Source organism: Ahaetulla prasina, chromosome 14 (genome assembly GCF_028640845.1).
Source record: "Ahaetulla prasina isolate Xishuangbanna chromosome 14, ASM2864084v1, whole genome shotgun sequence".
Classification (NCBI taxonomy): Eukaryota; Metazoa; Chordata; class Lepidosauria; order Squamata; family Colubridae; genus Ahaetulla; species Ahaetulla prasina.
Window position 1 is genome coordinate 740,161 of NC_080552.1, and position 12,324 is coordinate 752,484.

The following is a 12,324-nucleotide window of genomic DNA, read 5'->3' on the forward strand; positions in this document are numbered from 1 at the left end:
GTGTTATCACGGGAGCCACGAGGGCTCCATCTATCACCAGCGCAGCCGCATTCTGGACTAACTGTAGCCTCCGGATGCCCTTCAAGGAGCCCCATGTAGAGAGCATTGCAGTAATCCAGGCGAGGCGTCACGAGTGCGTGGTGACCGTGCATAGGCATCCCGGTCCAGAAAGGGGCGCAACTGGCGCACCAGGCGAACCTGGTAGAACGCTCTCCTGGAGACGGCCGTCAAATGGTCTTCTAGAGACAGCCGTTCATCCAGGAGGACGCCTAAGTTGCGGACCCTTTCCATCGGGGCCAATGACTCGCCACCGATGGTCAGCCGCGGATTTAGCTGACTGTATCGGGATGCCGGCATCCACAGCCACTCTGTCTTGGAGGGATTGAGCTTGAGCCTATTTCTCCCCATCCAGACCCGTCGGCCTCCAGGCACCGGGACAGCACTTGATAACCGTTGGGGTGGTCCGGTGTAGAAAAGTACAGCTGGGTGTCATCCGCATACAGCTGGTACTTCACACCGAAACCACTGATGATCTCACCCAGCGGCTTCATGTAGATGTTAAACAGAAGGGGCGAGAGGATCGACCCCTGCGGCACCCCACAAGTGAGGCGCCTCGGGGCCGACCTCTGCCCCCCTGTCAACACCGACTGCGACCGGTCGGAGAGATAGGAGGAGAACCACCGATAAACGGTGCCTCCCACTCCCAATCCCTCCAACCGGCGCAGCAGGATACCATGGTCGATGGTATCGAAAGCCGCTGAGAGGTCTAATAGGACCAGGGCAGAGGAACAACCCCTGTCCCTGGCCCTCCAGAGATCATCCACCAACGCGACCAAAGCCGTCTCCGTGCTGTAACCGGGCCGGAAACCGGACTGGAACGGGTCTAGATAGACAGTTTCATCCAGGTGCAAGGGAAACTGATATGCCACCATACTCTCTACAACCTTCGCCGCGAAGCGAAGGTTGGAGACCGGACGATAATTACCTAAAACAGCCGGGTCCAGGGAAGGCTTCTTAAGGAGGGGCCTCACCACCGCCTCTTTCAAGGCGGCCGGAAAGACGCCCTCCACCAAAGAAGCGATCGTAATCGCCTGGAGCCAGCCTCGTGTCACCTCTCGAGTGGCCAGCACCAGCCAAGAGGGCACGGGTCCAGTAAACACGTGGTGGCATTCAACCTACCCAACAACCTGTCCATGTCCTCGGGAGCCACAGGGTCAAACTCATCCCACACAATGTCACCAAGACCGCCCTCACGCATCTCGCCCGTATCACTGCAATCTTGGTCCAGACCATCCCGAAGCTGAACGATTTTATCGTATAGATAACCGTTAAACTCCTCAGCACGTCCCTGCAACGGGTCATCCCGCTCCCCCTGGTGTAAGAGGGAGCGGGTCACCCGAAACAGGGCGGCTGGGCGGTTATCTGCCGATGCAATGAGGGAGGAGGCGTAGCTACGCCTCGCTTCCCTCAATGCCACTAGGTAAGTCCTAGTATAGGACTTCACTAGTGTCCGATCAGCTTCCGAACGGCTAGACCTCCAAAGACTCTCCAGGCGTCTTCTCCGGCGCTTCATCCCTCTCAGCTCCTCGGAGAACCAAGGAGCCGGTTGGGACCTGCGCCGGGTCAGAGGCCGCAAAGGCACGACACGGTCCAAGGCCCCGCCGCGCCTGTTCCCAGGCATAACAAGTTCCTCAGTCGAGCCGTGAGCCAGACCCTCAGGAAATGGCCCAAGCTCCGTCCGGAACCCATCCGGGTCCATCAGGCGCCTGGGACGGAACCAACGTATCGGCTCCGTCTCCCTGCGGTGGTGAATGGCGGTCAGAAAGTCCAGGCGAAGAAGAGAGTGATCTGACCATGACAAAGGTTCAATGACTAATTCCTTTAAGTCCAGATCTCTCAACCACTGACCAGAGAGAAAAATCAGGTCCAGGGTGCCACCCCCAATGTGAGTAGGGCCATCAACTACTTGGGTCATGTCCAAGGCCGTCATGGAAGCCATGAACTCCCGAGCTGCCGTCGATGACGAGCCGGACGATGGCAAGTTAAAGTCCCCCATGACTAAAAGTCTGGGGGTCTCAACTGCCACCCCAGCCAGCACCTCCAGGAGCTCGGGCAGGGCAGCTGTCACGCAGCAAGGAGCCAGGTACGTGATCAGCATACCCATCTGACACCTATGACCCCATCTCACAAAGAGGGATTCGCACCCGGCAATCTGAGGTACAGTGGTCTCCCTCGGCTCTAGACTCTCTCTAATCACAACCGCCACCCCCCCACCCCTACCCTGGGCCCTCGGCTGATGGAATGCACGGAAACCCGGCGGGCACAACTCAACCAGGGGCACGCCCCCTTCAGTGCCCAACCAGGTCTCCGTAATGCCCATAAGGTCCGCGGAACCCCCCTGTATAAGGTCACAAACGAGGGGGGCTTTATTCACCACGGACCGAGCATTGCACAACATCAGCCGGAGGCCCAAGCTCTGAGGATCCTGACCATCCGGGAAACGGGTGAAGTCCAAGGGGTCGGAGCGTGATCGCTATCAAACATCGAGCACGCGCTCCCGAAACTTGATATGACCCTCGCCTCCGCCATATCTGCCTCTCCCACTTACCGTGTCAATAGAACCACCCTCACAGATAGGAACACACTCTCCCCTAACCTCTGGACCTAATAAAGAAAAACCGGAGCATGTGCAGGAACTGGCCCCTACCCGACGGGTTACCCCATTACCCGCCCTTACCCTCCCACCCTTAAAATTCCCTTTCTAAAAACCCCATAAACCCTTCTTTTAGCATGCCACCTCTGTGGGTCCCAAGACCCGTCATAGAGGCCGGCCCTCGATAGTGTGGTGGGCCATTCCTGCGGCGGGGCACCTCAGGCGCAAGAGTTCCTGTTGCGAATAACGATAGAATCAACCATCAGCTGACTATGTCCCATTTGGCAGCCGAGATGTTATACTGGGATGTCATTCTGGAGTCTGGTAGCGGATGGAAAAAGAGATGGAAAAAGAGACAGGCAGTCCGTCCTAAAAGATGTAAAGTCCATTTATATCCTGATGGATTAGCAGACAAAGATCGTAAACCGTCTCAGCCCATCCACCAGGTAGATGTTCCGCTGGACCGGAGTATGCCGTCTGCGGAGAGATGTTCAACAGTCCAGGAAGGAGGTCCGGGGTGGGGTAGAGGTAGCCACAGTATCAGCTGAAGAATACACCTTCCTGCCCCACGCCTCAACATGGTCATCATGTCCATCACTTGCCCCCATCCACAGTGGGAGAGATGATCTAACAAGCTGGAAACCAGAAGCCCAAGGAGGCGGAGTCCAGGAGTGCAAACAAGGCGCAGCTGGATAAGCGCCATCTCAGCTGAAAAACATGCAGCCCCCTCCCCCATCTCCACAAGGCCGCCTTCACCAGTCCGCCAAGCCTCCACCCCCCATGGAAAAGAGCGTTTTGAAGCGAGGCCAAAATGCTGAGCCACACAACCCGGGCGCCGCGGCGAAGCTGGCACCCCCCGCCCCCCCCACACCTCCACATGGCCGTTCGTCTCCCACCGCTCACCCTGTAACCAACAGGGAGATGACAACAAGAGCGGGGGAGCCGAGTCCATGCGGCTTAGTCCAGGGTGGGTGTCGCCTGATGGAAGCGGTAGCGGCGCTAGAAACCCATGCCGCTCACCGCCAAACAGCTGAGAACAGCTGAGGGTCGGCCAGCCGCCCACGCACCTCCGCAGGGCCGCCATCTTCATCCGCCCCGTCTCCGGTTCCTCCGGCCTCCAGCGCAGCAACCGCGGGTTCAAAGAGGTCCAAAGACCTCACCCGCGATTGCTGAGATGTACTATTCACCGGGCCGAGGGGAGCCAGCGGCATAGGCGACCGCAAACCATCGCCATCAGCCAGGGATCCATCAGCCGATGATCCGGCGTTTCAGTAAGCCGCCATCTTGCGCATGCGTAGCACCTGAAGGCCAGACAAGGAATAATGGATGGAAACTGATCAAGGAGAGGTTCAATCTAGAAATAAGAAGAAATTTTCTGACAGTGAGAGCAATCAACCAATGGAACAGAAGTTGTATTCGGAAGTTGTGGGAGCTTCATCACTGGAAGCTATACGGTCTGCTTGGACTAGATGACCTACAAGGTCCCTTCCAATTCTGCTAATCTGTATCTTTTCTTCTTACTTGTCTTTTGTTCAGACTGAGGTCTTTTGCCATGACACAGGCAAGGAGCTCTCATCACATTTCAGCCAACAGAAAACCAAAGCAGAATTGCTTTAACTAAAATTAACTAAAATTTGCTGTCCCCACAGCTGATTCCTCCAAATCATCTATTCCGACTTGACACCAGGTGGCTGTGTCCTAATTTAGGGTATGCAGGGCAATGCTGAGCAAATCCCCTGGATAAACTTTCTGGCTTGGTAGCAAACCATCACTCCTATGATGGGCAGATGAGGTTGATAGGTTTTGTCATTTGCCCAAACCCAAACCCATTGTTTTGACAGTGAATTTAGCAGTATGTTGATCTGCAGGAATAGGACAGAGCTTAGTTTACCCACCATCTTCTCATTAAAGTTTTATTGGTTTGTTTGTTGATTAAATTTATATGCTGCTCATCTCATTATCAAACAATTCTAGGCAGCCTAAACAATTGGATCCACATCGCCTAAGTTTCCTAAATAGCTGGGTCCATGGACTTGGGGAGGTGATGGCTAGAACAGGAAAGTTCAATTGGAAACTGCCAGCTTTCTAGTTTCCCAAAGCCAGTGTCCCTGGAATGGGAGTGCCCAAGGACCAGAGGAGAAAGCCCAGGAGTGAGCAAGAGGTGCCAGGCTCATCCCACGCCCATCTGGTCAATTGTTCACACAGAATCAGCGTAAGGACCAGCTTCTCTCCCCCCCCCCGCCCGCTTCCAAGAAAGCATGAACTCTTGAGAACTTTGTATTTCAAAAGGAACCTTTTTTTGAAAGATTTAAACTTAATGTGAACCGCTCCAATCTTCAGAAAATATGACTTCAGTAACAGAATTGTTAATGCCTGGAATGCACTACCTGACTCTGTGGTCTCTTCCCAAAATCCCCAAAGCTTCAACCAAAAACTGTCTACTATTGACCTCACCCCATTCCTAAGAGGTCTGTAAGGGGCGTGCATAAGAGCACAAACATGCCTACCGTTCCTGTCCTAATGTTCCCTTTGATTGTATCCAATTCGTATGGTTATTTCATGCTTATACTTATATATACTGTTGTGTTTGACAAAATAAATAAATAAAAAAATTTCCCAAGGTGTGAGAATTCTCCAGGCATTACTGGTGCCAGGCAATGGTTATAAATCAGGTTAAAGTTTATACAAAGAGGACCAGGCAGGAAATAGGATACTTAAGACACATAGGAAAGAGAACTAAATGTGACAAATCCAAATCCTCCCCTTCTTCCATGAAGAATGGCAGATACACAGATCTGACAATCAGACTTGAAGAGCCACTGCTGGTTGCTGGGAAAACGCCTCTAACTTTGGAGAGCTAAGCACAACTATCCTAGCCAAGGTCAAGGATGAATTGAAGACAACACCAGAAACACCTGGCAGAAAATAGGTGCAAGCATGGGAAAGTCTTACATATATTTCTCAAGTCTGGGGAATGTACCTGTTAAGAATACACTGAAAGTGATTTATGAGCCATTGCTGAGTCATTCAAACTAGTGCTAGAAACACTTCTGTCACAAACAGTGTGACATATGCCAGCATTAATCCACAGTGGATTAATGCCATAATTTAAAAGGCAGGGATGGGTGATTCCATTTTATCAATGTCATTTCAGAACAATACCTTAGAAGCCTGCCTTGTCTTCATAGAATGAACAAGTTTTGGAATGTTCTAAAGATCAAACTTTCTGCATTCCACACAGGGGTGGAAGTGAAGTCAAAAAGTTAAGATGAGGGATGTGACTCTGCAATCAGAGCCCTACCCACTTTCTGTGACTGTGGTGTGCTTCCAAGGGTATAATATTTCCTTGTATCTCATTCCCTCAGACCTCCTAATGTTTTTCTATAGCAGATACCTTACAGCTGGACTTTTCAAGGAGATGATCCCAATCTACATAAAATGGACTGTCTCCAGTAATGCTTTTGATTTATAAGTTAACTTTTTCACAATAACACAAGGTCCTATTTCTATTTCTAGGACTTCAGGGAAAGCCTTTTCATATATATCCTATGTTAAGCTATCATTTGATCTGTTGCTATTTAATATATAGCAGTGATGGCAAACCTTTCCAGCACTGAGTGCCCAGACCATGCATGTGCACGTGCTGGGGCACCGGAAACCCGAAGACCTGCTGGCCGGTGCCCATGCATGCGCCAGCCAGCTGGTCTTTGGGTTTCTGGTATGTGTATGTGCACTGGCCAGCTGGTCTTCACACAGGCCGGAGCACCGGAAACCCGAAGACCAGCTGGCTGGTGCACGCATGCCTGGTTTTTGCTGGTTTGGGGGCTGTTTTCAGGCCATTTTTTGGGCCATTTTGGCCCAAAATACATCCCAAAAATGATCAAAAAACAGGCCTGAGTGGCCCAAAAACATCCAAAAAAAGAGGCCCAAAAATGGCCTAGTTTTGGGGCATTTTGGGGGCCGTTTTCAGGCCATTTTCCAGTGCTCAAGCGCCCACGAAAACCAGCTGTGTGCATCAGAAACCAGAAGAGCAGCTGGCGATGGTGTGCATGCCCACGAAGTGCCATAGGTTCACCATCATGGATATAGTAACAAATAATGTTTTAAGAATTATGAATTTGTCAACTGTCCAACTAGTGAACCCAAAATAAGGAAACACTCTCGGGAGCCTTGAATTCCTAAAAATAAAACTTTATTAGATACACCATATTGGTATGGAAGAAACAAAAACAGCTCTGGTTTTCCTGCACAAATGCTTGCCTAGTTAAACAATAGCTTCCTCTTCTCCACATCCCTGGGTGATCACATTGTCCAATTGGACAATGAGACGTCCTTTTGTTATGGGAACAGTCCATCTCTTTCTCCAACACCTGCAGTGATGACCTTGATGGTTGCCAAGTTCTCACGATCTCTGCATACATTCTCAGCATTCTATTTCCCCTTCCCTCCCCCCACCAGTTCATTGGCAAGTTGAAAAGCATTATGGTTTAAAAGAAGCAAAGTGGTTCAATCTTAACAGAATGATGAAATGAAGCCTTTTTGTATAGTATTTGCAGAGTCCAAAAGTGGTGCAGAGACTCCAATTTAACACTCTCCAAATCTCTCCTTAGAGCATGGTGGCTCATATTCTTCGTGGCACAATCACCTTATTCTGAAAAAACATCTGGGAGAAATTGGGCTGTATCCCCAGGTTGACTCCTTAGAGCAACTTTATAATGGTTGAGTTGATATAGTGTGCTAAGCCAAGCTCTGTTTTCATCATAGTTTGTTAAATAATCCATAGTAGCTTGCAAACCACAATAGGTAGAGATACTTTGGTATAGGAACAGCCTGGGCTCTGCCACTTTTTCTCTCCTCTGCCTTTCCGTTGGTTTCCTGGAGTACAGGGTGACTCAGGACACAGGTCTAAAACATCCCATCCAATTGTCAAATCGTTTGACATTTCATAAGCATTGGGCGTGGCTGCCTTTTCAAGTGAAATTAGAGGCAAAGATCACATCCTGACTTCATTTGTGCAAAGTGGAATGCCCAGATTTTATTTCTGTCGGCCAACGTGAGAAGAGGCAGCAGAGGTATGTCCCATGCTTGAATGATTTGTTTTTTTGCTTTTTTTTTCATTGTGTTCTGGGAATGGAAGGGGTGCCTTTTGCTTGAGAGAACTTTTGACTTCATTGTTTGGGACTAAGCAAGTCTCAGCTCTCAGTTCAGTTCAGCCTATTGTGAGCTCTTCTCTTTTATTTTAATCTGGGAATTAGAGGGTTTCAATAACAGGCACTCCTAATATTAATTAAAATTTGGATGGATTTACATATAGGATCATGATTTCTTTAACAGAAGCAAACTACACACACAATTTCTAAAACTACTACTGCTTTGCAAGTTGTGGTTATCTGTAATTTTATTTTTGGTCAATTTATCAGCTGTACAACAGTTTTAACTAATTTCCTGTTGTTTATTTATGAATAATGGGTACATATTAATTTGAAGTTTTCAGAAGAACTCCTAAAAGGAGAACATAAAAAACAAATTGTCCACATCAGTTACAAGGAAATACAGTACATGCAGGTTTATTGGCAAAATCAACTGGCAAAGTAGCAAAGTTCCATTCCTCTTAAGCAGCTGGGTTGGGCTGCATTCCTCAAATTATTCAAGGTGCTAGAAGTAAATCAAACAAAGGTTTTCTGGATTATGGGCAGATTGATTTTCTCTCATCCAACAAATGAAGTTTTGAAAAAATTGTAGCTTCTTGGTAGAACATTTTTCCAAAATCTGGATGATGCAGCAAAAAAATCCTACCAAGAGCAATGTACCAACCTGCTTCAGCATGTTTTTAATTCCTAGAATTTATGTAGCCAAATCATGGTAAATGCCAGTGTTGCACATAAATACAGGGTCCTTCAGGATACATTTCACAAATGTGACACATTTCCTTCATTTGGCATTTGAGATATGAGTGAGATATTCTAGCTTAGAGACAGAGATGCTAAAATTTGAATAGATAATTGCTTGAATGTGATTTGATGTCTCAAAATTTGTCCTGGATGTCAGGTCTTTCGCAGAAATACTACAGTTACAGCTATGGATTTGTAAAAGTGCTGTTTAATGTAAAACAGATGTAATTAAATGAAATACACATTTATTAAATTTGTATGCTGCTTGGCTCCTAAGAACTCTTGATGGCTCATAAATAAAGTAAATGCAATAACAAATGTAAATAACAAATCAATGATGGCAAAGGTGACAAGAACTGGATAGAAATGAAAAAAGAAAAAACACACCCAATCCAAGGGGATTTACCAAAGGTTTCCACAAAGAGCCAGGTCTTCTTCAAGTCCCTTCAAAATATCAGCAGGTTGGACGCCATCCAAATCTCGGTTGGAACCTGATTCCAGAAGACAGGGGTTGCTATCAGTTTCCAGTGGGTTTTTTTTCAGCTTTATTTGAGTCCAAAAATTTGCACCAAAGCACTGACATTTGAGATTATTTGTCCACCTGTACATTTTGACCTTTAAAATTTCTTATCTGGAAAATAAATATTTTTATTTTTTCAGCTTATAGATGGAAAGATAAATTGGGACAAAACAGAAGCATAGTCAAACATTCATCTGATATGCAAAAGCCAAGAAAAATGTTTTCCTGATGAGTCATTTAGACCTGCTCCTATCTTCAGGGCAGACTGATAGTTAATTTGTTAAATTTTCCTTACAGACGTCATCCAAACTTGTATACATTGTCAAAATACGCAGGTCTGTATGGAAGACATAAAGTTCATTGATTATGGGAGAAGGCATGACAGAGTCTGTGGTGAGGTGATCCCAAAAGTGGGATCAGTCTAGAATCCCTATGTAGCCACAAACTTACTAAGTCCAGTCCACCGTGAATTTCAGTAACCCTTATCTAATTTCTAGGAGGCACAGTTTAATTATCGATCTGCTCCAAAGAGCAGCAGCAGCATCTTGCCAGATTTAAACCGAGCAGAGAAACTAAAAGATAATTATTACTGATGATAAATGTATTTCTTTGTTTGCTTTTCTGGAGTGAATACATATATTTACCTATGAAGAAGGATCTGTTTGGAATAATGCCAGAATCACCCAGGATGCTTTGCTGCCTTTTTATTGTTGGTGAGTATAATTATGTATGACTGATATAAAATTGTCATTAAATGCTTCCATAGCTGCTCTGTGAAATTCTAATCCAGATTCTATTTTCTGATTTAGCATCTTCTCCTCTGAGATATGTGCATGCTAATGTTGCTTATGCATTCTAGAAACCGGGGTTTCTAGCTTTTTCCCCATCCCTTTAATACCTTGTCTTAAAACACAAAACGAACACAAATGAACAATGAAAATGCAATGAAACTTTAGGGAAAGTGGATTTATTGTAAAACTGTACAGCTAAATGATTCTTCATACCTCTCCAGGTTTTGTCTGCAGCTCCCCAAAGGAGATCCTCCTTGCTATTTGGGAAACATATTCTAGAGCCGTGATGGCGAATCTATGGCATGTGTGCCAGAGGTGGCATGCAGAGGTCTCTCTGTGGGCACACGTGCCGTCACCAGTTGCTCTTTTGGTTTCCGGCACACCAGCCTGTCTTCGTGTGTACCCGAGTGCCAGAAACCCGAAGACCAGCTGGCCAATGTGAATGTGCGCACCAGCCAGCTGGTCTTCAGGTTTCTGGCACTCAGGTGCACATGACCAGCTGGCCAGAAAGCTGAAGACCAGCTGGCCTTGGAGTTTCTGGCGCTCCGATGTGTTCATGTGTGCACATGCTGGTGCGCGTTTGGTTTTGGGCACTTGGTTCGCCATCACTGCTCTAGAGGAAAGGAAGCTTTTATTCATGCTTTGTATATTCCACGTAAACACAATGTTATCAGAAAACACAGGAAGTACATATTTAAGCAAGAGGTTTTATTATTCTTTAAAAAATGGTATAGCAAACAATATTCCACTAAATTAGCTTTGCAGAGAAAAGCAATCTTGTTATAATTTTTCAAATGTCTTTAAGACAAAACCCGTGTCTTATATTTTAGGTTGTGCAATAATGCTCACTCCCAGTGGTGCACTGAAATTCCTGGTAAGTATTGTATTTCTGTACGGTACTTATATTGCCTACAGACATCTACATTCCTCTGGAATCTGTTTAGAATCTAGTTGCTTGATCTCTGAAGCCAGAGAACCAAACAGTGTGAGGTATTTGACTTGCTTATTTACTTATTTAAATTATGTATATGGCCACCCATCTTAAACAGCTCTGAGCAGTTCGGAACAAGAATAAAACCAGTGACCATACAGAGAAACAATCATACAAAAATTATCCTTAATCATTAACTTCAAAGGAAGCTCCATTATCCTCATCCCATCCCATCCCATCCCTTTAGTACAAAGCAGATCTTGATGTCTACGGAGATTCACAATCATCCAGGTCATGGTTGTCCCAAAGAGCCTTTGTTACAAAAGGCAACTGGACTTTCTTGTTTTTTCCTTCCAGACATTTCACTTCACATCTAAGAAGCTTCTTCAGGAGAAACTTCTTGGATGAGAAGCAAAACATACTCAAAGAAAAAAAAACCAAGCAAGTCCAGTTGCCTTTTGGCAAAGCACCTTTGGGACAGGTCTTGATGGTCTCCTGAAGGGGTGGGGACCTGCCCAATTGCTGGGCAGAGGGTGTTGTAAAAGGTAGGGGCATCCACGGAAAAGGCACACTTCCAAGGTTCCACTAATTGGCAGGATTTCAGGGAAGGGATGTGGAATGCGCTTACCCTTTCTGATCTATTCAACAAGGGGATACTCTTTGGGAGAAGCCGTCCTACAAATAACCAGGACCTCTGCCATTCAGGGCTGTAAAGTTGATAACCAGTGCCTTGAACTGAACCCGGAAGGAAACTAGAAGACAATGCAGCTCACACAATAGATATATAATAGGGACAAATCTATGAATACCCTGCTGCATTCTGGACCAGGTCCATAACATATGTGGCTGAGCTCAGAGTCACAAAGATTCTGTTCACATCCTCAGGATCAACCAGCTCAAACTCCTTATAGATAACAGGGCTCAGATATGTCTCAGTCTCTCAGTCAGCCAGGCAGAGTCCTACTTCAAGCAAAGTCCAATCTAAATAGATTCCACTATTCCACATCACTATTCATTATTTGTAGAATAATAAAACAATTTAGGTTCCATGAACTTTAAAGATTACTAAATAATAATAATTTGTTATTAGGAAAATCTCCCTGTGATTAAACAGAATTAGGCTTGTCCATGTTTTCATGCTATGATCTGGTTTCTTCTGGGATATTTTTAAGTTTCCTTGTCCTGACTATTACACTAGTCTTCCTTCCAAATATTACTGAGGATCTGACACTGCTTAGCTTTCTAGATTAGCCAAGGTGGATCAGGGCAGCTACCTACTAGGTTCCTATTCCACACATTTTTTTTGACAACGTTCCAGAATTGGCTTGCCCTTGTCACTGTTTTCTTCAGGGATGTGTTTTCAATTTCTCACTTTATCCTCAGAACTAGAGTTCTTGGTAGTCTCCCGCTCAAAGAATAGTCTTTCTTAGAAATACATCTCTTCCATCAGAAGCAAAATATTAAGTCCACACGTGAAAGTCCAATTAAACTGATTTATTGTTACTCATGCCTATGTACAGGAATAGTCTCAAGTAACA

At 46.1% G+C, this 12,324-nt stretch overlaps 1 protein-coding gene across 1 annotated transcript in view; it reads left to right on the plus strand.

Moving 5' to 3' along the window:
• Positions 1 to 12,324, plus strand: part of MSLN (mesothelin) — a 77,910-nt gene that overhangs the window by 23,736 nt on the left and 41,850 nt on the right. The window contains exons 2-3 of the mRNA XM_058157222.1: positions 9,692 to 9,777; positions 10,686 to 10,729. Coding sequence (XP_058013205.1) covers positions 9,711 to 9,777; positions 10,686 to 10,729 — 111 coding nt within the window. The 5' untranslated portion in view covers positions 9,692 to 9,710. The remainder of the gene's footprint in view (positions 1 to 9,691; positions 9,778 to 10,685; positions 10,730 to 12,324) is intronic.